This window comes from Trachemys scripta, chromosome 6, assembly GCF_013100865.1.
Source record: "Trachemys scripta elegans isolate TJP31775 chromosome 6, CAS_Tse_1.0, whole genome shotgun sequence".
NCBI lineage: Eukaryota > Metazoa > Chordata > Testudines > Emydidae > Trachemys > Trachemys scripta.
The window spans coordinates 128,495,052-128,519,650 of record NC_048303.1 but is presented as its reverse complement, the minus strand read 5'-3'; the positions used below and the strand labels follow the sequence as shown (position 1 = coordinate 128,519,650).

At 48.9% G+C, this 24,599-nt stretch overlaps 1 protein-coding gene across 4 annotated transcripts in view; it reads right to left on the bottom strand.

The window, feature by feature from the left end:
- Positions 1 to 24,599, bottom strand: part of ELP1 (elongator complex protein 1) — a 113,636-nt gene that overhangs the window by 64,663 nt on the left and 24,374 nt on the right. For all 4 annotated transcript variants that reach the window (XM_034774385.1, XM_034774386.1, XM_034774387.1 and 1 more), the window contains 9 exons: positions 22,907 to 23,006; positions 21,428 to 21,518; positions 20,766 to 20,889; positions 20,391 to 20,484; positions 19,380 to 19,610; positions 18,836 to 19,006; positions 13,568 to 13,658; positions 4,315 to 4,488; positions 1,448 to 1,554 (listed from right to left, as the gene is read on the bottom strand). In XM_034774385.1, coding sequence (XP_034630276.1) covers positions 1,448 to 1,554; positions 4,315 to 4,488; positions 13,568 to 13,658; positions 18,836 to 19,006; positions 19,380 to 19,610; positions 20,391 to 20,484; positions 20,766 to 20,889; positions 21,428 to 21,518; positions 22,907 to 23,006 — 1,183 coding nt within the window. The remainder of the gene's footprint in view (positions 1 to 1,447; positions 1,555 to 4,314; positions 4,489 to 13,567; positions 13,659 to 18,835; positions 19,007 to 19,379; positions 19,611 to 20,390; positions 20,485 to 20,765; positions 20,890 to 21,427; positions 21,519 to 22,906; positions 23,007 to 24,599) is intronic.

Genomic DNA, 24,599 nt, shown 5'->3' with positions numbered 1-24,599 from the left:
ACTCCAGGAGCAGAAGAAAGGGTGGTACGGTACATGGTGTATTGCCACACTTACTTCTGTGTTGCTGCGGTGGCTTGTGGTGCCTGGCACTTGGCCTGCGTGTCAAGGCAGGCTTCACGCTGTCACATGGGGGCTGCATCTTGCCAGAGCCCATGGCCCCCCTGCAGCCCCTAGCCACTCCTGGCTCATCACAAGCATTTTGACAGGAAGTACCAAGCAGTAATAATAATAATAACAATACTCTCTCTCTCTCTCTCTCTGTGTGTGTGTGTGAGAGTGTGTGAGAGAGAAAGAGCGCGCGCGCGCACCAGTGTGTGAGAGAGACTGTGTGAGAGACAGTGTGTGTGTTGGGGAGTGTGAGACTGTGTGTGTATGACAATCTGTGTTGGGGGACTGTGAGAGGCAGAGTATGTGGGTGTGAAAGCCTGTGTGTGGGGGAAGTTTGAGAGACAGTGAGCACACTATCACTTTAAGTCCCCCCTACCTCCCTGCTCGGCCCGGCTCCTTCCCCCCACCCCTCACTCACCACGCAAGGCCTCAGGCAGGGTGGGAGTCGGCTCCGCTCCCAGCAGCAAGCCGCGCCACTTGGGGCTCCCCGGGGCTGGGGCAGAGCCGGAGCCGGAGCCCTCAGCTGTCTGGGTGAGGAGTGAGGGGCCAGGGGGGTGGGGGCAACCCTGCCGGCCCAGCGCGGGGGAGGGGCTGGAGAAGAGAGGAGTCTGGCCACAGCCAGCCAAGGGAAGCCTGAGCCCCTTGTGGTGCCGCCCTGGCTACGGCACCCTGGGCGTGGGCCCATTTGCCCGGCCCTATCTGCTTGGAAAAGGCTGCCTGGTGTCACTGCAAATACCTGAGGCGGTTCATTGATCCCTGAAGGGTGTACAAGTCTCTACCAGGAGTCTCTCTCAGGTGGACTCTCTGGGCAGAGTTCATAATGTGAACAAGCATGTTGGAGCCCAGGGGCTCAGTCTCGGAAGTGGTGATGCTCCCGGGCCTACCTTGAAGGAATAGTGGGACCCCTTGGGGGTCTGGCACACTAAAATAAGGGGTTCTTCCCAGGGACTGTTTAACAGCTGGGGCACAGCATAATTCCTGCAGATCCCGAGAGGGTGGTGGGGTCTATGGGCTCAGCTGAACATTTGTTCCATTAGAGATAAAGGGGCAAAAGTCACTGAGCCCCCAATACCACATCTGTCTTTCGAAAGCCACTGAACTTGGACTTTCATTTCAAAACACAGCTATGGCCATTCTTTTCTTTAAAAATTAGATACGTTCAGATACAAATCAGTTCTTTAACAAAGTCCAAAGAGCCAAGTAATGTGAAAAGCAACATCATCAACTTGCAAGGTCCATGCACATTCTTATACTCCAACTGGCTAGTTAAACTGCAGGACACTTCCGTGACAGCCATCAGTTTCTAAGCCAGCCATCTTGATGGGGATCTTACACTCACCCCAGAGGTACTTCAGTATCTGCCCATCAGCCAGCTGCAGAGCTATTGCTCTGGTCTTCGGATTACAGCACAGGCTGATCACATCCCCATCCACAGGCATAGACAAACTAGAAAAAGTACACAGAATCATAGAATCATAGAATATCAGAGTTGGAAGGGACCTCAAGAGGTCATCTAGTCCAACCCCCTGCTCAAAGCAGGACCAATTCCCAACTAAATCACCCCAGCCAGGGCTTTGTCAAGCCGGGCCTTAAAAACCTCCAAGGAAGGAGACTCCACCACCTCCCTAGGTAACGCATTCCAGTGTTTCACCACCCTCCTAGTGAAATAGTTTTTCCTGATATCCAACCTGGACCTCCCCCACTGCAACTTGAGACCATTGCTCCTTGTTCTGTCATCTGCCACCACTGAGAACAGCCGAGCTCCATCCTCTTTGGAACCCCCCTTCAGGTAGTTGAAGGCTGCTATCAAATCCCCCCTCATTCTTCTCTTCTGGAGACTAAACAATCCCAGTTCTCTCAGCCTCTCCTCATAAGTCATGTGCTCCAGACCCCTAATCATTTTTGTTGCCCTCCGCTGGACTCTTTCTAATTTTTCCACATCCTTCTTGTAGTGTGGGGCCCAAAACTGGACACAGTATTCCAGATGAGGCCTCACCAATGTCGAATAAAGGGGAACGATCACGTTCCTCGATCTGCTGGCAATGCCCCTACTTATACAGCCCAAAATGCCATTAGCCTTCTTGGCAACAAGAGCACACTGTTGACTCATATCCAGCTTCTCGTCCACTGTGACCCCTAGGTCCTCTTCAGCAGAACTGCTACCTAGCCATTCGGTCCCTAGTCTGTAGCAGTGCATGGGATTCTTCCGTCCTAAGTGCAGGACTCTGCACTTGTCCTTGTTGAACCTCATCAGGTTTTTTTCTGCCCAATCCTCTAATTTGTCTAGGTCCCTCTGTATCCGATCCCTACCCTCTAGTGTATCTACCACGCCTCCTAGTTTAGTGTCATCTGCAAACTTGCTGAGAGTGCAGTCCACACCATCCTCCAGATCATTAATAAAGATATTAAACAAAACCGGCCCCAGGACCGACCCTTGGGGCACTCCACTTGAAACCGGCTGCCAACATTCTGAGAGAGAATGTTACAATGCTACAGTAGATATGCATCCAGTGCACGGGACATGCCTCTACAATTAATGGGGTGGTAAGCGAGAGGCTAGCAGACACCGTTTCTGGTAGTACTAGTTGGAGGTGAATGGATAGATAACACATTAGTCTCCATAACAGCTCTCTGCAGAGTGATGTTAAACTTGCACCAATTCAGTTAAAGAAGAGAGTAAAAATCCTGGCCCCAGTCCCTCACTGGCCTCCACTGGCTTGGAACATGTGCCTGCCAGCAACACTTCACTGATCATGGGGCACTAAATTACTCACTCTCATCATGAGTCTTGGGATGTACAGATGGGCATGTTTTAACCCTCCTTCCCAGATGGCCAGAGAGCCTGCAAAGCTCACAGCTGTTGCACATTCAGACACAACTCAAACATGGTTCAGACCTGCCTACATCATAGGACCGCAACATGGGCACTGCCAGGTTTTAGTGGGCCTCCAAAGAAATGGATTTCTACAACATACATGGGCACGTCTGCCCATGTTTCAACCCAACACCCTTTGAATCTAGGAGCTTTAGTAGAAAGAGAACTCAGGCTAAACCCATCAGTAGGCAATGGGCACCATTACAAAACATGGAGCTTTCCCAGCAAGATACCTGGCTGTGGGGCTCACTGAGAGGTGCTTGGAGCATGCTGGGGAGGCAGAGGAGGTTGCAGCTATAGTTCTCTCATTGGTCAAAAGGAGCCATTACTAACTTTTATAGTAACTTGAGTTTTTTGAGATGTTTTGTCTCTACAGGTGCTCAACCACAGGATGCATACGCTTGTGTGCTCTCAAATGGAGAATGCAAAGCAGCGTCCATGGTCCCACGCTTGTGCAAAGCAGCACCTCGTGTCCCCGCACGAGGGCATGTAAGGAGGACATGTAACCTGCTACCAACTGGTTCCTTCTTGACTGTGAAGCACAGCTGAGGGGGAAGACGACAGGAGGTGGAGCACTCGCAGGGACAAAACACCTTGAAAAACTCAAGTTACTGTAAGTTAAGTAAGCTCTCTGTGTATATGTCCCTATGAGTGCTCCCCCTTCAGAAACTCCCGAGAAGTAATTCAGTGAGAGATGGATGCTCAGGAGGTAAGTCTAAGATGGTTTGGAGGACTGTGTCACCAAAGGCAGTATCATCCCTGGAAGGAGGAACAGCAGCATAATGCTTGGCAAAGGTATGGATGGAAGACCAAGTCTCAGCACTACAAATTTCTTATACAGGAATAACCTTTAGTAGAGCTATAGAAGTAGACCGAGCTCTTGGTGGAGTGTGCTGTCACGCTGCAGGGGGGTTGCATCCCAGTCTCTCTGTTCAGGTCATGATTTGTAGCAAATGTTGCCCAGTCACCCAGTTTTGTGAGATCCTTTTGTAGCTCTTTGCAATCTGCTTGGGATTTAACTATCTTGAGTAGTTTTGTATCATCTGCAAATTATGCCGCTTCACTGTTACCCCTTTTTCAAGATCATTTATAAATATGTTGAATAGGACTGGTGCCAATACGGACCCCTGCGGGACACCACTATTTACCTCTCTCCATTCTGAAAACTGACCATTTATTCCTACCTTTGTTTCCTATCTTTTTACCAGTTACCAACCCATGAGAGGACCTTCCCTCTTATCCCATGACAGCTTAGAGGCCTTTATTCATTTCTAGAATCGCTTGCAAGTTTTCATAAGCAGCACAAGGAGTGTAAAGCTCCTTTCCAGTACCGGAGATGTAGGCACCCTCCCTCTGCCTCAGGACCTCCAGTCAGATGGTGGATGACAGAGTGCGTGGCAAGCTGCCCCTGGCTGACTGCCAAGAAGGTGTCATCCTGCAGCCAGGTGAAAAGCCGGAACGCCAGAGGATTCACCTGCTTGCCCTCGCCGCAGCACACCTCGACTCTGTATGATTGAAAGAGAGAGATTGAGAGTCAGTGTCAATGTGCCAGTCACACCCACCATCACTACCTGGAGAAGAGGGCCATCCCTGGCACTCCAGTCAGCAAGGGGATAGAAAAGGTTACTAACTTTACTATCCCTGTAACTGTTATTTTTCGAGACATGTTGCACATATTCATTCTGCTTCAGACTTTGGTGTGGCCAGCGTGCAGCACTGGAGATTTTTCCCTTAGCAGTACCTGTTGGAACAATGCATGTATCCTCTGTCCCTTGTGCTGCTGAGCGATGGTATAAAGGGCAGAGTCACCCCCGACTCCCCATAGCGCCTTCTTAGTTGACAGACAGTGCTATAGGGGGTGGGGGGATGGGACATGGAATGGACATGTGCAACACATCTCAAACAAGAATTACAGAACAGGTTATTAACCATTTTTCTTCTCCCAGTGATTGTGCATAACCACTCCACTTCAAGTGATGCACACTTGGTGAATTCAAGTGGTGAATTCAGAGGTGGGATTGGAGTCTATCTGAACAGTGATTGTACAACTACATGTCCAAACCTGGCATTGTCTCTAGAATGTTGAGATATGGCATAATGAGATGCAAATATATGTACTGATGACCAAGTTGCAGCTCTACAAATGTCCTGTAGAGGCACCTGAGTTAGATAAGTTTCAGAAGCTGTGCGCCATCTCATCAAGTGTGCTACCATGCTATTTGGCAGAGTCACATTGGCAATGTGATAGCACAAACAGGAAATCCATGACAAGATTCTCTGAGTCGAGACTGGAGTACCCGTCATCCTGTCCATGACTGCCATAAACAGCTATGAGAATGATCTAGTTCTGTCCAAGTGAAAAGCTAATGCTCTCCTGATATCCAATATATGGGCACAAGGCTTAGGAAAGAAGGCTGGTAAGTATATTGCCTGATTAGTTTCTCACTTGCTGTCACTTTGGTCAGAAACTTAAGATACGGGCATAAGTATACTTTTAAAAGCGTCCTTTTAAAAAATGTATACGGTGGGTCAGATACCAGGGCTTGTAATTTTCCTACTCACCTTGCAGAGGTAATTGCCACCAAAAAAGGCTACTTTAATTGAAAGATGAAGCAACAAACAGGTAGCCAGTGGTTCAAAGGGCAGACCCATCAGCCTTGTTAACATCTGATTTAAATCTAAAGGAGCGATACAATCAGAGAATCATAGAATAGAATCATAGATTATAGAATATCAGGGTTGGAAGGGACATGAGGAGGTCATCTAGTCCAACCCCTTGCTCAAAGCAGGACCAATTCCCAACTAAATCATCCCAGCCAGGGCTTTGTCAAGCCTGACCTTAAAAACCTCTAAAGAATCCTCTACTTGGGAATGATAACCAGGCCAGACTCTTCAAGAATTTGAGTGACATCAGACTAGAAAAAACGGAGTAACTAGCAATTGGAGGATAGAAAGCAGAGACAGTGAGCCTGAGGGAACTAACAGAAAGACTTTGTTGTTTCAGGTAGAAGAAATAGTCCAGAATATGCTGTATAGGAACCCGGCCTGGAGAAACCCCCTTTGTTGAGACCACAGGGAGAATCATTTCAACTTTAACAGGTAAATATACCAAGAAGATCATTTTCGGCTATTCAAGGGATGTGCAAAACAACCTCTTGAAGAGACTTCCTCCTGGGGTGTTACAGCCTGCACGCTCCATGGTTACGATGAAGAGCAACTGGCACGGGATGAAGGTGGTGACCATGGTCCTGTGAAACAGCTCTGCTTCTGGAGGCAATGTAAATGGAGTCTCAGACTGATTGAGAGACTCAGCAGAGCAGAAAACCAATGCTGGCAAGGCCACGCCAGTGCTAGGAGGATCATGCGAGTATAATGCTGCTTGACTTTTAACACCCTGGGGAGGAGTGGAACCAGAGGGGAACCATAGATTAATTTTGTCTTTCCAAGGCAACAGGAAAGTGTCCGTCAGAGACACTGGACTGTGACCTACTCTTGAACAAAACTGCTGACGCTTTATGAGTTGAGTTACAAAGAGGTCTATGTGGGGAAACCCCAGGCTTAAAATAGGACTATATCAGGCTGGAGAGAACACTTGTGATGACTAACTAACAAAGATGTGCTCAAGTGGTCTGCTGGAATGTTCCGGACAACCGGATGGCAGGAGACTTTGAGGTGAATCTCTGTGTTCCAAATGCCCAAAGGTGTATCTCCTCTTGGCATAAAAGACACGATACGGCCCCTCCCTGTCTGTTCATGTAGAACATCTCTACTAGTTCTTACAGACAACACAGAAAATTCCTTCCCTTGATGTGGAGCAGGAAAGTGTGACAAGCTAGATCAGAGGTGGGCAAACTATGGCCCAGGGGCCGCATCTGGCCCTCCAGACATTTTAATCTGGCCCTCGAGCTCCTGTTGGGGAGCGGGGTCCAGGGCTTGCCCCACTCCGGCGCTCCAGCCGGGAAGCAGTATCAAGGGCTTTTCCGACTCTGCGTGGCTCCTGCAAGCAGCAGTATGTCCCCCGCCCCCCCAGCTCCTACGTGTAGGGGCAGCCAGGGGGCTCCGCACGCTGCCCCTGCCCCAAGCACCACCCCTGCAGCTCCCATTGGCCAAGAACCACAGCTCTAAGGGCGGCACCTGCAGATGGGGCAGCGTGCAGAACTGCCATCCTTCCGTGTAGGAGCTGGAGGGGGGACATGCTGCTGCTTCCGGGAGCTGCTTGAGGTAAGCACCGCCCAGAGCCTGCACCCCTCACCCCTCCTTGCCTCAACCCCTGCTCCAGCCCTGATTCGCCTCCTGCCCTCTGAACCTCTCGGTCCCAGACCAGAGCATCTTCCTGCATCCCCAAACACTCATGCCCAGTCCCACCCCAGAGCCCACACCCCCAGCCAGAGCCCTCACCCCCTCCCGCACCCCAATCCGCAATTTCGTGAGCATTCATAGCCCACAATACAATTTCCATATCCAGATGTGGCCCTCGGGCCACAAAGTTTGCTCACCCCTGAGCTAGATGAATGGCTCTCAACTCCCTCATGTTTATGTAGAGAGCTAAATCTTGGCCATACCAGGGACTGTTAGTCTGTAGATTCCCCAGGTGGGCTCCCCAATCTAGGACAGAAGTGTCTGTAACCAGAGTCAGTATGGGTTGTGGGAGAATGAAGGTGAATTCCCACACATATGTTAGCTCCATCCATGAGTCCAAAGAGGCTAAGACTGCCGTGGGCACTCGGACCAACATGTCCAGTCACATATCGGGGAGTACACTGAGCTCAGTCAGCCCTGCAACTTCCTTAGATAAAGACTGGCATGCTGAACCACATACCTACACGAGGCCACATACAGAAGTCTGAGGCAGCTCTTTACAGCCATGGTTGGATGGGTCTTTACGTCTAATGAGGTGGCTGACAGTCTGGACTCTGGTTTACAAGAAGAAAGCCCCGGCTACAATAGGATACAGGACCACACCTATAAACTCTATTCTTTGAGCAAGGAGAAGACTGACTTTTCCTCATTGATCAATGGTCCCAGCACTCTGAATACAAACTTGACCACAGTGAATTCTACCTGGCTCTTGGACTGACCTCTCACCAACCAGTGGTCCAGGTATGGAAAACAGCAGAACTCCTGTTTTCCTTAGGAACACAGACCACCATGCATTTTGTGAACACTCACAGGGCCGCGGACAGACCAACAGTCAGGAATGTAAACTGACCATAAATCTGAGGAATTTCCTGTGGCTTTGATGGATTGACACATGGAAATACGAATCCCTCAAGTCAAGGGCAGCATACTAGTCACTGGGATTCAAGGAGGAAATAATGGATGCTAGAGTGGGTTTGAGCCTTTGGAATTAGGAAGCAGCATGAATAAAATCCTTTCCCTCTGTGGAGATAAGGGATCTTCTCTATGGTTCTCAATAGCAGGAAAGACTGGACTTCCCAAAGGAGGACCTCCTGTGAGAGTGGCCTCTCAAATAACCAATTGGAAAAAACAGGAACAGGAGAAGCTGCTGCAAGGCAAACTGGTAAGCTGTCTTCAACAAAAGAATCAGACTGCTTTGCATTTCCAGGCTGTCTGGACAAGCAGATGAGAAGTGAGGATGTGGTGGCCTCCTCCTAGTCTGGACAGGTTGCTACGACGTAAAAGGCTGGTAACAGTGGAATGACTGATGGCAGAATTGCTTTTTAGAGAGTGGAGTATAAACCCCACAAACTTCAGCATAGCCTTGGAGTCCTTGCAACTGTGATGCTTATCAGTCTGCTGGGAAAATAGGGTCAGTCCCTCAATGGAGAGATACCCAATAGTCTGCTGGACCTCCAGAGGAAGACCTGATGACTGAAGCCATGAACACGTACACATTGTGACAGCAGAGGCCCATGGCCCTGGCCGCAGTCTGTCCCATGCAAAGCAGCCTGGAGAAAGGTCCAAGCAAACAGTTTTCCCTCGTCCACTACTGCCAGAAACTCTTGTCTGGCATCTCAAATAACTTGTCTACAAACTTAAGATTTCTTCCACTGGGGCAATGTTCTCATCTCCCCAGCAAGGCTTGCTGGTTTGAAATACAAAACTGCAGCCTAGCAACAGAATAAATTTTTCTAGTGAAGAGAGAGTTTCTTTGCCTCTCTCGACTTTGGGATAGAAACAGGTTGCCCGATGCGCTCTTGATCACAGCTGAGACCACAAAAACCCTAAGGGGGCATTGGAGTTGTACAAACACTCAATTTCCCATGAGGGGACATGAGACCTCCTCCTCAGTCCTTTGGGCCATCGGTGGTAGAGAAGGCGGTGTTTGCCACAAAACCTCTGTGGACTCCAGAATGGCCTCATTAACGAGGAGGGCTCATCAAGAGGGCTCTATTGAACCCAAAATATCCACCAATCAATGTGAGCTCTCCTAAACTACCTCCACTTGTATGTCCAGAGAGGAAGCCACCTTCTGCAACAGGTCCTGATATGCCCTGTAATCATCCTGAAGAGGTGAGGACACACTGGACACCACCAGGGAGGAGGAAGAGGAACACAGAGCAAGTTGAGATGGTACCTTCCTTAACTTCTCTGATAGAGATCCTGCTGGGGCACCCATCCTGCTGGGGCACCCAACCCCATACCGAGGGTGGCCTCACATGCCATCTCACAGACTATCCTGGTGTCTACTTGGGGACCTGGAGGGAGGAGCCAGTGGTGGGAGGAAACCCTCAGAGGCTCCAGTATGGCCACTGGTAGGGCATTAGACCCCAACCTCTTCCAGACCAAGGATCCACGTCCCTCAACCAATGTGGAATCTCTGCTGTATACCAAGGGCGAAAACGCCTAGATGGAGAGTGACGTCACCTCTCTCTAGATCGAGACACATATGAGCCATTCTCTGATTCTGAAAATGAGCCCAAGTCACCTGACCAGGAGGACACAGTACTTCTCGGTGCCAAGGACCGCCATCAAGACTCAGGAGATGATAATACCGAAGAAAGCATCTTAGGCTTGGCTCTTGATGGCACCAGATAAGGAGGTGGAAGACTGTCCATTATCAGCACAGAGAGATTCCCCGATGCTTCTGTCCTTGTGTCTAAGGGTTCAGTGCCGCAGAGTGGGATGGTACTCCAGCAGTGGTTAGTTTCAGAGGCACAGGGCTTGGTGCTGGAGTTGACAACCCCGCTTGAGGTGCAATTGGCACGAACAAGTACTTCCTCTCCGAGGACACCCTCCCTTGTATCCTGGTCGAAGGAGCTGGGAACCTCAATCTCTTGCAAGATGAGTACTTCGAAGCACCATGCCAGTGTTTTTTGACTCGGTACTGGGAGAGTAGTATCAAGACCCTACAATGTCTGGAGGACCGCTCCTAACAGAAGTAGACTCAGTGCCTGCCCTGAGCGAGCAGGCTCCAAACACTGACGCAGGGCTGCCTCCACAAAGAGGTGACCAATCCCTATCCTTTCTAGTTTGGGGCACCTGTTACAGACATGACCCTCGCCAAGGCATTTTAAACACTGAGAATGAGGGTCACTCACTGGCCTGGATTTCCTGCCAACAATGCAAGGACTAAAGCCCCAAGAATGAGGCACTCCCTGGTACTGGGCGTCAGCACCCACAAGTGAGGACTGAACATTCTAGTAGACTACAAAGCAATTAAGAAAATGAAACCTAACTAAATCAACTATAAATTTACAAAAACGAGTACCAACTATATGCAAGAGAGACAACTTGTATATGGGGGTGGGGGGAGGGATAGCTCAGTGGTTTGAGCATTGGCCTGCTAAACCCAGGGTTGAGAGTTAAATCCTTGAAGGGGCCATTTAGGGATCTGGGGCAAAATCAGTACTTGGTCCTGCTAGTGAAGACAGGGGGCTGGACTTGAGGACCTTTCAGGGTCCCTTCCAGTTCTACAAGATAGGTGTATCTCCATATAGTAACTCCATGAAAGGGAAAAATTCTCATTGAAAAAAAATGGTTATCACCTTTTCGTAACTGTAACCATTTTTTCTTCTTTGAGTGCTTGTTCGTGTCCATTCCAAACAGGTGACTCACAAGCCCAAGTTCAGGAGGTGGGGTTGGAGTCATCCACTGATTTGAGCACTGCCCTTCCAAAGGCCGCATCTTCTCTGACCTTTTGGGTGATCGCATAGTGCATAGTGAAAGTGTGTATGGAGGACCATGTCACTGCTCTGCAGATTTCCTGGGTGGGAACCTGCGCCAGGAACGCTGTTGAAGAGGCTTGGGCCCTGGTGCGCAGTGATCAGAGGAGCAGGCACCTTCGTCAGGTTGTAGCACTCATGGATGCAGAGCGTGATCCATGACGAGATATGTTAAGAGGAGAGAGGAAGACCTTTCATTCTGTCCGCCACTGCCACGAATAACTGGACAGACTTTCAGAACCGTTTCATTCTCTGGATGTAGAAGGCTAGCGCCCTGCGGACAATCAACGAGTGAAGCCTCTGCTCTCTGCCGCTTGAGTGTGGCTTAGGATAGAACACTGGGAGGAAGATGTCCTGGTTGATGTGAAACTGGGAGACAACTCTGGGAGGAAGGCTAGGTGAGGCCTGAGCTGAACCTTGTCCTTATAGAGCACCATGTAAGGGGGCTCTGATGTCAGTGCCTTGAGCTCAGACACCCTCCTGGCTGAGGTTATCGCCACCAGAAACACTACCTTGCATGAGAGAGAGAGCAGGGAGCATGTCACCAAAGGTTCAAAGGGGGGTCCCATAAGTCTGGAAAGGACCAGATTGCGGTCCCAAGCCAGCATAGGCTGTCGAGACCTTTAAGGAAGCGGCTGATCATAGGGTTAGTAAAGACCGAGCGGCCCTCTGCACCTGGGTGGAAGGCCGAGATGGTGGCCAAGTGAACCCTTATTGATTACATGGACAGCCCCTGATGCTTGAGATGGAGAAGATGGTCTAATAAATGGCACAGAGGCGAGCGTCAGGGATGAACAGTGCTGCACCGACCAGATTGAAAATCTCTTCCACTTGGCAAGGTAGGAAATCCTCCACGAGAGCCGCCTACAAGACTCCTCCTTAATCTGGGCCCAATCCATTCCCTTGGTACAGTTCTTGTTAGTTCCAGCTCAGGTGGTAACTAGGGGTTTTCTCATGACCGCATCCCCCTTTGTTCTGTTCCATCCCCTTTTATAGCTTTGGCCCAAGGCAGGAATCCTTTGTCTCCAGAGGTCCCCACCCCTCCTAAATGGAAAAGCACCAGTTTTAAAATGGATTCCAGTATCATGTGACATGGTCACATGTCCTGTGAGACCCTCTAGTCTCCATTCTTCCAGGGCTGGTCAGCAACTACCCCAGAAGATTTGCAAGTAAACAGAGCCATTTACAGGTGATTGATTTTGAAGCACCCTTAATGGCTTCCACTTAACATGTTTACCTCAGTAATACAAGTGTATATATCTTATTCTTCTAACTCCAGACATAGAAATAATACATGCAAACAAATGGGATGAACACACAAATGGGTAGATCCTAAGCTTTGCAATTATACCTTACAAGAAATCTTTTGCATAAAGCATATTCCAGTTCCATCGTATTCACACTTATAAACATATTTACATAAACTCCGTGTATGGAGTGCAAAGTCACAGTTCCAGCGTACTGTCACTGGCGGTAAGAAGCAACTGAGGGGGTGGCAGGTTGGCAGCGCTCTACAGTGGGCGCCATGAGGGCAAGACTCCAGGGGGCGCCCAGGCCGACCCGATGGAGCCTGCTATGGGAAAACAATCCTGCTACCCTGCTCATGCGCGCGCACACAGCTGGTTGGAATGGACATGAACAAGCCCTCGAAGAAGAAGCTAACATGCGCAGACAACCAACCATGGACAGTAAGAAGGAACTGAGGGGAATCAGGTCCACCTTTTATATGACTGCACAGCAGCACGAGGCAGCAGAGGGCACATGCATCACCTCAATGGGTACTGCTAAAGGACAAATCTCTGACACTGGTGTCCTGAGTGCACACACACCAGAAGCGGAATGGACACACGCAGTCACTCAAAGAACGGCACATGTGGGCTATCAGAGTAAAGGATATAGTCATACTCCAGGCTGATCTGTAACACACACTTTTAACCCAAGGTGGTGCATCTGGCATCCATGCCATGTGCCTAGGGAGCCATCTGCCTCCTCAAAGTGGGACTCACCCGCCCGGTCGGCTGGGCTTGGTGTGTGAGAGCATGGGGGGGGAGGGCTGGCCCTTCCACCACAAGCAGCCTTTCACTAGTGCACCTCATTCCTCCACTGCCCGGATCCCTGGGGTGGCAAGCACGGCCTGTGGCATGACAAAGTCTGTTGCTAGGGGTGCCAGAACGTGGTGTTTCTTCCCGTGCTAAAAGCTAAGACCCTGGAGATGGTCACAGCCCCTGCTAGTCAGCAGAGCTCCATCCCAAACCAGTCACCCTGGGAGAGAGGGTGCCACGCTGCCCGGCCAGGGCTTCATTTGTGCTTCCTTAGTGTCAGTTGAGGCCAGAGTCCCTGTATAGCACGAACAAGTGCCCTTAAGCTAAGCAGGAGGCACCGCTCACCCAGCAGTCAGCCCCTGCCTATATACAGCCCCGAGCCCTGTCTCCCAGAACTCACAATAGGCCTGCAGTACCTGTAGGTTTTTTCCAGATGAGGTGTTTCCACAGAAGCTTTAAATCCACTTCCTCCCAATGTAACAGTGGGGTCTTTCACTGTGCCGCCACCTGGCAAATGGAGCACACAGGCATGTTAGAGCACCCTTCAAGCACAACCACGAAAGACTTGCAAAATACATTGCTCCCAATCTAATCATTACTGAGGGCAATTCAATGTGCAGTGGCCTTTTCATGATGCTTTCTCTTCTACGTCAACTGCCTCTGTGACTCTCACTTGTGCACAGCAAGAGTCATACTCGTAAGTGTGCAGCATGAAACCGAAAACAGGTGACAGCCTTCCTGGAGGAGTGGGGGGAGCCCTCCTATCGCTCAGCAGACTGACAGCTGTGTTGTTCAGTGGGCTGCCCATGAGGGACCAATCCGACATTGAACTAGGGCTGAGGGGCCTTTGCCATCTCTACACTCTGGGATCCCAGCCATCCTCAGGACAAGGATGCCAAACCAATCCTGGCAGCCATGCATGCTGCCTCACAGCATTTGGCAAGAAAAGGGGGAACAGGCCACACAACAAACTCACGTGCAGATGCTATTGCTTCAGCAAGGAGTCACCAGAGATGGCATCCAGCTAGAATGGTGTTAAACACAGGGTTTGCTTGTCATGCAAGCCTCCCATCAACTACGAGGCCATAGGTACAAGGCTGGGCCGCGTCTGAGACCTGGGCATTTGAGAGTGAAAGTTCTGTGCGCCAGGCTGATCTGCAAGCACCAGCATCACTCCACACAGCTCACACAGAGGGAGGAGCATGCCTGGGGCAGGCGTGGAGTACAATATGCAGAAGGTGGCAGATATGAGACCCTGGATGTATGGAAACTTCAAAAGACAATTATTGTGAGATGTGCCGGATGCTGTGGGCATAGGAGATATTCATTAACTTATGTATCTAGAAACGTGACCTGTATTCTTGTGAGCTGGGGATTGTATTCTAGCTACACGAGGCAGCATTGCCAAGCTTCCTCCAGGTGCTAAAAATCAGTGGAGAGTAATTATTGGGAGCATGTGAAATTCCGTGAGTGAGTTAGCGATAGAAAGATAAGAGAGGTGTCATTTGATTCGTAACAATCTACAGAATCATAATTCCAATGGTGTCGTTCTCCGCAGTATGGCACCAGAGACTTGGTGCCGCCTGGCTCCCAGCTCCAGGTCCTTGGATTGGTGGAAATTTCACACTTGCTGCTTCTGCCATAAGCCTGAAAGCATCCATTAAGCACAGTTACAATATGTGAGACAGGTGAGAAACCGCATGAAGCAGTCAGCCAGAAAGTCCCACGGAAAGTAAAGTTAAATGAGTGCAATGACCCAAAAGACACCCACACACGACACTGCATATCACATAGAGTGATGCACCAAGAATATATGTAATGTGCTGCATCTAAAGGTAATAGCAACCGAAACAAATATGATTTTACTCTTGCAAACTGTGCAGTTCAAATTGTTCATTAATTGCCTTGCAGACGCTGTAATGGGTAGGAAAATAGTGGCGATGGCCAATCTAGAGGCTAAGTACAGAGAAACAATTGCTCTGAATGGGACTGAAGAGTAACAAACACTTAGCCAAAAGGCTCTGGAAGCACTTATTGAAGATGAACTGTGGGATATGGACATGGTTGGTAGTAATCCTACACATAGAGGTGAATCACAGCGCACATCCTTAAAAGCTGCAAAAGTTGTGGTGCTATCCAAAGAAAAAAGGCTGATGTCAACAGTAATATGAAGACTGTTTGCAACTGCTAAATTTTTACAGAAAAGCATTTTGTCCTGCAGTACACGGGAGTTTCATGGATACACAATGGATGACCTACAGGAACTCATTAATATCATACCAAAAACAGTCCTTAGGGATGAGGTTGTTAAAGATGTCAGCTGAATGGATACTTTGGGACATGACTAAGACAACGATTATGTCACGGAGGTCACGCAAGTCACAGAATCCATGACATCCATTGACCTCAGTGACATTTTCTGCCCCAGAACTGGAGCTCCAAGCCAGCCCTCCACCTCCACCCTAGTGGGGGGACCCCACAGCTGCCCAGCCACAGCTGGGGGACCCCCAGAGCTCCCTGATGCCGTGGGGGGGGTGAGGGGACCCTGCAGTAGCCCAGCTTCCATAGGAGGTGGGGGACCACAGAGCTCCCAAGTGCTGCAGGTGGGAGGGAACCCCCAGAGCTGCTCAGCTGACGCGTGGGGAGTGGAGGGGACGAGACCCTGGAGCTCCCACTCATCAAGCGGCGGGAGACACCAGAGCCCCAGCAACAGTGGGTGCTGAGCTGAACTCACCTCCCCATTTTGTCTGGGCTATGTTTAGTGAAAGTCAGACACAGGTCATGGGCTTTCGTGAATTTTTGTTTATTGTCCGTGACTCGTCCATGACTTTTACGAAAAACATCCGTGACAAAATCTTAGCCTTAGCCATGACTTGTATGAAGCCTTCAAAACCAAAAGAATTATCCCAGGCTCCATCAATCTATGGATTCCAAACAAGAAGAACAGATGAAACCTGTGCTCAAATGCAAAGAAAAAAGTCAGAGTGAAGGTGGCAGGGATCAGTACAGAGGTAATCTCAGACAGATCATGGTTTGTTCGTCTCCAGGTTGTGTCCAGATCTCAGTATGATGTTGATCTATGTGAGACTTTGGGAAAGTCTGACTTCTTCATGGTAGCACTATCGATGTTCGAATGCGACGGAACAATGCATACGTGCCAGGCAAAAAGCAAACTCATGGTCATTTTGCATGGTCTTCCTAATCCAGCACCTACTAACAAAGGGAACGGAACCTTACGCCAATAGAGACTTTACAACATAGCAAACATAGATGGTGTGGCTGAGGTAAAAACTCGCAAACTAGAAATGTAACACCTGCCAAGATTTGGCTGAGCACTTCATTATGAGACTACAGGGAAAATACTGGACCTATAATGAAGTCCATCTCCCATTTGATGAGTATGCAAAGGAATTAATTACAAATATCACCAGAAAGAAGACTCCGTGGCATTGCACCTGTTCAATGCAAAAATCACTGACTCCAAGAACATCTCCAATGTCACAATGTACCATCTCATACTCACAAGAAGGAGGAGTTAACAGCATACCTTGCATGAAAAATGCTTCAGCATGTGAAGAATTGCTCCAAGAATTTTGTTGTTGCGTGGCATAACGAAGCTGCTGCCTCGCCTCACACTGTTCAGTGGAGTTTCTTCATGGTTCCCATGAGGAGGCTGACACAAAGTTTCTTGCATGCCATCAGTGCCACCAAACTCCATATTTTTGCATAAGACACAGATGCTCTGGTACTCCCTCTGAGACGCTACTCAAAACTTCCACAAGATTCTGGTTTTGTGCCTGCTGCTGGGGAACAGAATCGCTGTATATCCATCAGAGACATGTTCCTATCACTCGGACCGTTAAACCCTGCTGCACTGCAAGGTTTCTATGCCAAGATTTCTAGTTTCAGAGTAGCAGCCGTGTTAGTCTGTATCCGCAAAAAGAACAGGAGTACTTGTGGCCCCTTAGAGACTAACACATTTATTAGAGCATAAGCTTTCGTGGGCTACAGCCCACTTCTTCAGATGCATATGCATGTTAGTCTCTAAGGGGCCACAAGTTTTCTAGTGACACTACTGGAAGATTGGCTGGAAAGACCAAATTATCTTACTGGAAGCCATTTGATTCAGTATCTGAAGACTCTTTCCTCACTTTGAAGGTGCTTGGTACAGTTAAGATAGTCGCTGATGAAGTCATAAATGCACTGGAGAAGTTCATATGCTGAGTTTACCATTTGAGGATCAACATTACAACACTTGCAGAGCTACACTGGTAGATGTTTTCCAAGAAACAGACAGACAGAGAAAAATTGCCCCAGACAAGGGGGTGCATTTATACCTGCTATCAAGAGAGCAAACTCCAGGATGACTGAGCAAATCCAGAACTACCCTCCCCGATCAGGCCTGGATGGATCTTTGAGGATGGACTCATTACACCAGTTGTGTGTGAAATAGCACACACTCCTACATCAATCCTTCAGCTAATCAAATGTGTGCAAAGACCAGATGCTCACCACCCTGCAAATGTTTGGAGAGCAACCCACTTTACACAGACACGTGCAAGCGCAGCGCAGATGAGGATCAATGTCACAATGTGTCTAGCAGTGGTGCCCTAGAGGAGACAACATGGATGAAGACTGATGAATAAAGGTTAACTTCCCTAGAATTACTAAGGATTGCTTTTTTTTTTTTTTAAACATAAGCAATGGATCCTTGTGTTAATGTAGAATTAAAATAAGTTTATTTGTAAACATTTTCTGAAATATGTATCTACATGATTGTTCTAGGTTTGTCATGCTTGGTACCATTGCATGGTGGGAGAAAGCTTTCGAAAGATACCCAACTTGACCCATATCCAAAGACACTATTATCAAAATTTCCAACTGAAAGACATGAAGCTGGGAGTGGGGGTGGGTGGGATGTCAGTGAGTCCCCTCTGCCACACCACAGAGGTAGACACCACTGAAATGATGATTCTGTAGGTTTTTACAAATCAAATGACACCTCCCTGACCCTTCTGTTACTGACTCACCCACGGCATGAGATTTTGCTACACTATATTCCCAGACTAAAATCCTGGGACAAGCAAACAACTCCAGAGAAGTACCATCCCCTGGGAGGGGCTGCATAGGCTGGATCAGACCAGGATCAAGAAGCCCAGATGACAAAGAAAGAGCTTGTGCTGTAAAAGGTCAGCCTGAAGTAACTGAGTGTCCCTCATTTAATGCTTGAGCTGACCTGAGACTGTAACCAAGAGGGCAAACCCTGCTGGAAGGGCGTGAAGCCCTGGAACCTGTCAAGGTCTCCACGGGGAGAAAGAAGGGGAAGATAGGGGACACCTGGTAGGCCCAGCATGCGAGTAGACTGATGGTTGATTTAGTATTGTTTTCCCTGTAATTCTTCTGTTCTAAATACAATAAATGCTCTGTGAAAGCTGGCTGCTCACTGTGCCGAGAGAGAGTGAACCACAGGTGCTGCACTCATGTCAGACTTGCTGGGATAGTAAGAGTGAACTGGAGGGGACAGCAAGCCTAGATCCCTTATCTGGAGGGAGAGGAACATGGGTCCCTGCTCATACAGACATGTCACTTGGAGGTCTGAGCCCTGAAAGGGCACCCTTGAGAAGACCACAGAGGGAACAGAGATCCAGCAAACCCAGGAACTGAGAGAAAGAGAAAACACACACCAACTCTGTAAACGGAGATCCTGTTGCTGGCATCGAGGACAGCAAGGTCTGCACTCTTTGTGGGGTCTGTGTGGAATGCGACCTGGTTCACCGCCTGCTGGAGCTGGAGCTGGAAGGTACACATGGGCGGAGGCACCACAGAATGCTGGAAGGCCGTTACCAGCACCTTATCTGAGGAAACAGAAAAATCAGGCTGTGCACCATCCCCCAACTGCAACTCCAGCTCTGACTCAGACTGTAACAGACACAGCAACACTGCCAGAGGAAGAGGGGGCTTGGAGGGTGGGGAGGGGTACAATGAAGGGCTGCTCTGTCCACTGAGGCCCTTATTGAAAGCCCATTAATTCAACTCCTGTGGACTCTGAGGGGCTTTGGATTTAGCCCTGAAGGAGGGAGCTCTCCCACACACTGGTGTCTTTTATCATGTCCCTAAGTGAGAGAAGTAGCACTCAAGCATTGCAATGCCCCAGACAGACACCTGCTAAACACCAGACACACAAACGTTTAACACATTCCCACTCCAACCTTGGCCTCCAACCATCACCTCCATCGATAACGGCCACGTTGGCCACAAGGTGGCTCTCGTCCCCAGTGCTGCAGTCGGTGCTCCAGTGCCAGTCATAGCAGAGGGCGTGCCATCCTCTGCAGAGAGCGTGCAGTCGATATGGGATCTCAGGGTCCCATAGCAGTGACACAAGCCGGCTTTTCTCAGCGCTGCCAAAATGCAGGCTCTGCTTCAGATACCAGTGATAGTTCCCTACTGTCCAGAGCTGAACTACACAGAGAAATGTAGTCATTACACACTGCATGGGGGCTGGGGCAGTAAGGTCACAGCTAGCACCCAGCCGCACCCTCCCCACTCACAGCTTGCGGGGATCCAGCAGTTTTAGCTGACTGTTGTGGCTCAGACCCTATCTCCGTCATGGCCGCCACCAAAGATTATTTCAGCAGCCCTTCAGCCACCCTCTGCTCCAGGGAGGAAGACTAGCTTTGGGGTTAACACACTTCACTGGAGACAAGAGATCCAGGTTCAATCCATGCCCCACCAGACTCCCTACGTGACTAGGGCCCAGTCACTTTGCTATCTGTACAGGGGGGATAACCACCCTTCCTGTCTCCCAACCTCTAGCTTGCCTATTAAAATGGTGAGCTCCTTGGGGCAGGAGCTGTCTCTTTCTGTGTCTGTGCAGCACCCAGCACAAAGCAACCCTGACCTCAAAATTGGCCAAAAACAACCTAACACTTCTGTGCCCCTCCTCTTCCCCACAAAAGACCTTTCCCCAAGGGGACATTAGCATTAAGGGCTGGGATCTTCAGTCACTGGTGTAGCTGTTTCAGAAGCCCACTGATGGGCAGTGAGCTTTGGTATTGCTTCCACAGCAGCTGGCCTGGACAATGCCTGAGCAAAATCTAGTGAACTAGTGCAGTTTCTTCTGACCTTGCACAGGCAACTCAGAACACTGAGCAGAATCTCTCCATTTCTGGTATATTGCCTCTCCACACCTCCTAATTAACGTGCACTTGGGGGCAGCCAGGACACTGCAAGTATTCTTACCATAGGTGTTTGTCTCGGAGTTCTTTTCTTTCTTAAGATCTTCCAACCAAACTGCCAGGATCGTAGAGTCTAAGTTCCAAAGCAGCTCGTTAACCTGATGGGACAAAGTCTCTCATTGGTGTTTCTGTCCATATACGAGGCAGACCACCATGTCAGAATCATTTACTCAAGCTTTAAAATGTTGGTTGGCTCCCTCCTTGCCCAGACAGCATACAAGTGAGCACGCCATCGCAGGGAATAGAAAGCAGTAACATATTACAAAACTTATGCCAGGAAATCCCCCAGGCATGAATTTAAGACGGCAGACAGGTCTCCACACCAAGTAGCAGCAAGCACTGCATATACAGAGGGCAACAGCCTGGACCCCTCACCTACCTTGGCTTGGCCTTTCTGAAACGGGAGGGTGAATTCCCCATGAAGGAGACCATTTTTCTCAAAGAAGACAACATCATGTTTGTTGGGCTTCTCCTGTGTGGAGGCTATCAAGCTTCCAGAGGGCCTTAAAACAAATGTAAGGGTAATGCATGAGTGACCACAACTGATTGCAAATTTAAGGCAAGGAACACATCTAGCTGCTTGCCCTTGCCCAGTAGTACACAAACCAAAGGAGCAGCAGAGCATGTGCTCTTATCAGGCCTCCAGCCAAGGCCCTTGCACCGCCACGCAGACCTTACTCAGGGTTCACAACACCACCGCAGAAATAATATTAGTACAGGAGAGGATAAGTGCTGCTGTCCCTCCCAAACCTGAGCCAGCCTGGTATGGTGTTGCTATAAGACCATACATAGGGCCTAACCTCTCCTGCCAGCTCTGGTCTCACCTCCTGAGCAGAAGGGGGAGCGGTCCTGGGAAACAGGAATGACTGCCTCTAAACGGCTCTTCCTCCTTACATGTTTGACCAGAAGGAGGGCAGCTCAAAGCAGGAAAACAAAGGAGGGAAAGGATCCTTCAGGCTCTGACAGACGCTGAGGAAACCCCACAGCCAGTGAACAAAACCCAACCCCATCCACCAGGAACGCAGGCTGCTCATTACTCACTTCCAGGCCAGTGCTTGTTCTAGTCCTGGGATAGGCTCACTTGTCGACTGTAAGACCAGCTCTCTGCTCCATACTCTGACCTTCCGGGCCCCTACATGAGACAAGGGTAAGGGGGGGAAAACAGGAAACTCAGGAGAAGCGTCCTTTGCTTTTGGTGGGGTGAGGTGGGGGTGGAAAGGGACAACTTCCTCATGAAGACCCAGAGCACAAATGTGAAGTATGGGTATCCCTCGTAGATAATGGCAGCTGCAGACAGGGTCACTGGAATTGTTGTGCAGCTCACAATTATGACACAGCTGTGAGTGACTATGCACAAGGTTGCACAATCTGATTGTGACCATTCTCCTGCTTAAAGCGTCAGAAAATAACTCTTTTCTGCTTGGAGTTTCTCATGTGTATTCTATACTCAAACTTCCCAAATAACTCTGAGTTTCACATTTCCTTGCATTTCTGAGAGTTCCGATTCCAAAACTGACTTCTTTTGCATTCTGAGATGCACTGAACAGTTTTGGTCCAGTCACAATTAAAAGACAGCTTGATGTGCGACATTAACTCCTTGTGTGCGAGGTCCTGAATGAGAACAGGGACCAGCTGACTTTTGAAATAAATGACGGTCAAAATCCAAACTGTTTGGAAGACCAACTTCTCTGGTAGCAGTTCCATGTTCTGACAGAATGCACAACCCTGCCCCAGATAACAAACGGGGGAGGCTGGGGTCTGGCCCTGCAGAGGGCAGCCTAACTTGCATACTTTGGTTGTATAAGCTATGACGTTCTGTTGGCACTGCCACAGTGTAGGGACATAGCTGTAACTCAGGGTTATCAGCCAGAACCCAGCACCCGAGGTTTTGATCCAAACAAGTGAAGTATCAGTTAGTGATAGCCAGTAGTGATACTCCCCAATATGTTTGCAAACCAAGTCAAAAGCCACATAACCTGGGTGTTTCTGATGGGCAAGAGGAGCAGTTTGGGAAGGTTTGCTTTCAGAAGAGCCTGGTTTCAAAAGTTTGCTCCTAGCCTGTGACGGGGAGGAGTGAGAGGGAGAAATAAAACACACCAGCAATTCTAGCCACTGCTTTGCTTTCCAGGATGCAGCAGAAACCCCCCCCCCCCCCCCCCCTTGTGGAATAGCCATCACACCATTTCTGACCTTGGCTAATCTCTGAATACGCGCCTGAGACAGACAATTAGGTCAATGGAAAGTGAGAAAGAGCAGAGCTGTGAAGTCAGAATCTGGGCCTGTTTCCCTGCACGGGGGACGTTTTCGGTCCAGAGTTTGACTCAGACCCATCTATACTGAAAACCAGGCGCAAAATAGAAGGAAAAACCTTCAGCCTTTTTCTTTAATTGACAGTTACTAAATATGACAAAGTAAGGCGGCTTTGCCATCTTGATAAACTGATAGCAGCCTCCCACACCAGCATAGGTAAATATGTCAATTTGGGGCTGGGCAGGTTTTCTAGATCAGTTAATCCCATACCTGTCTGTGGACAAATAGCGCTCACTGCTACAAACTGCCCATCTCCTCTCCAGGTGACTCGGGGTCGGCCATCATCAGAGGATGAAGCAGGTGGCACTTCCTAAAGTTATACAAGAAAAACCAAAGGATCAGGTACAAGTCTGAAATGGTTGCTGCTGGAATGGCCTTTGGCTACAGAAAGCTATTGGCTGCCCCTGCCCTTTGCAAGTCCATTATGTAGTTTATTACATCCACAACAACAAAAACAGGTGTTAAAAGAATGTTAAGGTGGCAAAGTTAAGCACTCAACAGTTAGGAAATGCCAGTAATAAGACTCAGGGGGTAACCGTGTTAGTCTGTATCCACAAAAACAACAACAAGGAGTCTGGTGGCACCTTAAAGACTAAGATTTATTTGGGCATAAGCTTTCGTGGGTAAAAAACCCACTTCTTCAGATGCATCTGAAGACTGTCCATGCAACCTTAATTTGCCCCCCTTGTGCACCTGCATTATGATACAGCCTTTAATGACAATCACATCCATTTTAGCCCCAGCTCTCCTCACTTTTTCAGTGCACAGGACAGACTGTGCTCTAGGGATGAACCAGGGCTGTCTAGTGAAGGGGGCTGTTGTCTGTGGGACCCTGTCTGATGGGCTGCAGAAGTTTGAAGGTGTGCAGGGAACTGCAGAAAGAGAAGGGCTGGTCTTCTGGTTAGAACAGTTGAATGCCACTCTGGAGAAGGATTCTATCCCTCCCTCTGCCACAGGGTTCTTGTGCGATGCCGGGCAAGGCACTGACACCAAAACATTAAGAAGTGATCAGTCACTAACTGTGTGCTCCTCATTTTCTGGGACCCTGAACTTGAGACCCTGGGGTCTGATCTGCAGAAGTGTTGAGCACTCACAGCTGGGCATCCAAAATTAGTGGAATCTTTTGAATCTTTTGTCTTTAATCTGCGCCTCAATTGCCAATAACACTGCACATCTCACAGGGGTGCTGTGAAGAGACATTTGTTAATGTTTGGGAAGCACTCCCTTTGGTGATGAAGTGCCAAAGAAGAGCCCAGGAGGAAATTCAGAATTCTATCTTCATAGCAGAGTTCAAAAGGCCTGGGACACACATTGAATTATGTGGCTAAAATAAAATATTGACTAGCTCTCATTAAGTTACCACTGTCCATCCTGTACGCTGAACAAGGCAGGGGTCCTGTGGAAAAAACCTGTATGTGATCATGTAATTAAAGACAGTATCATAATGGATCAGAGGGGTAGCCGTGTTAGTCTGAATCTGTAAAAAGCAACAGAGGGTCCTGTGGCACCTTTGAGACTAACAGAAGTATTGGGAGCATAAGCTTTCGTGGGTAAGAACCTCACTTCTTCAGATGCAAGTAATGGAAATCTCCAGAGGCAGGTATAAATCAGTATGGAGATAACGAGGTTAGTTCAATCAGGGAGGGTGAGGTGCTCTGCTAGCAGTTGAGGTGTGAACACTAAGGGAGGAGAAACTGCTTCTGTAGTTGGCTAGCCATTCACAGTCTTTGTTTAATCCTGATCTGATGGTGTCAAATTTGCAAATGAACTGGAGCTCAGCAGTTTCTCTTTGGAGTCTGGTCCTGAAATTTTTTTGCTGTAAGATGGCTACCTTTACATCTGTTATTGTGTGGCCAGGGAGGTTGAAGTGTTCTCCTACAGGTTTTTGTATATTGCCATTCCT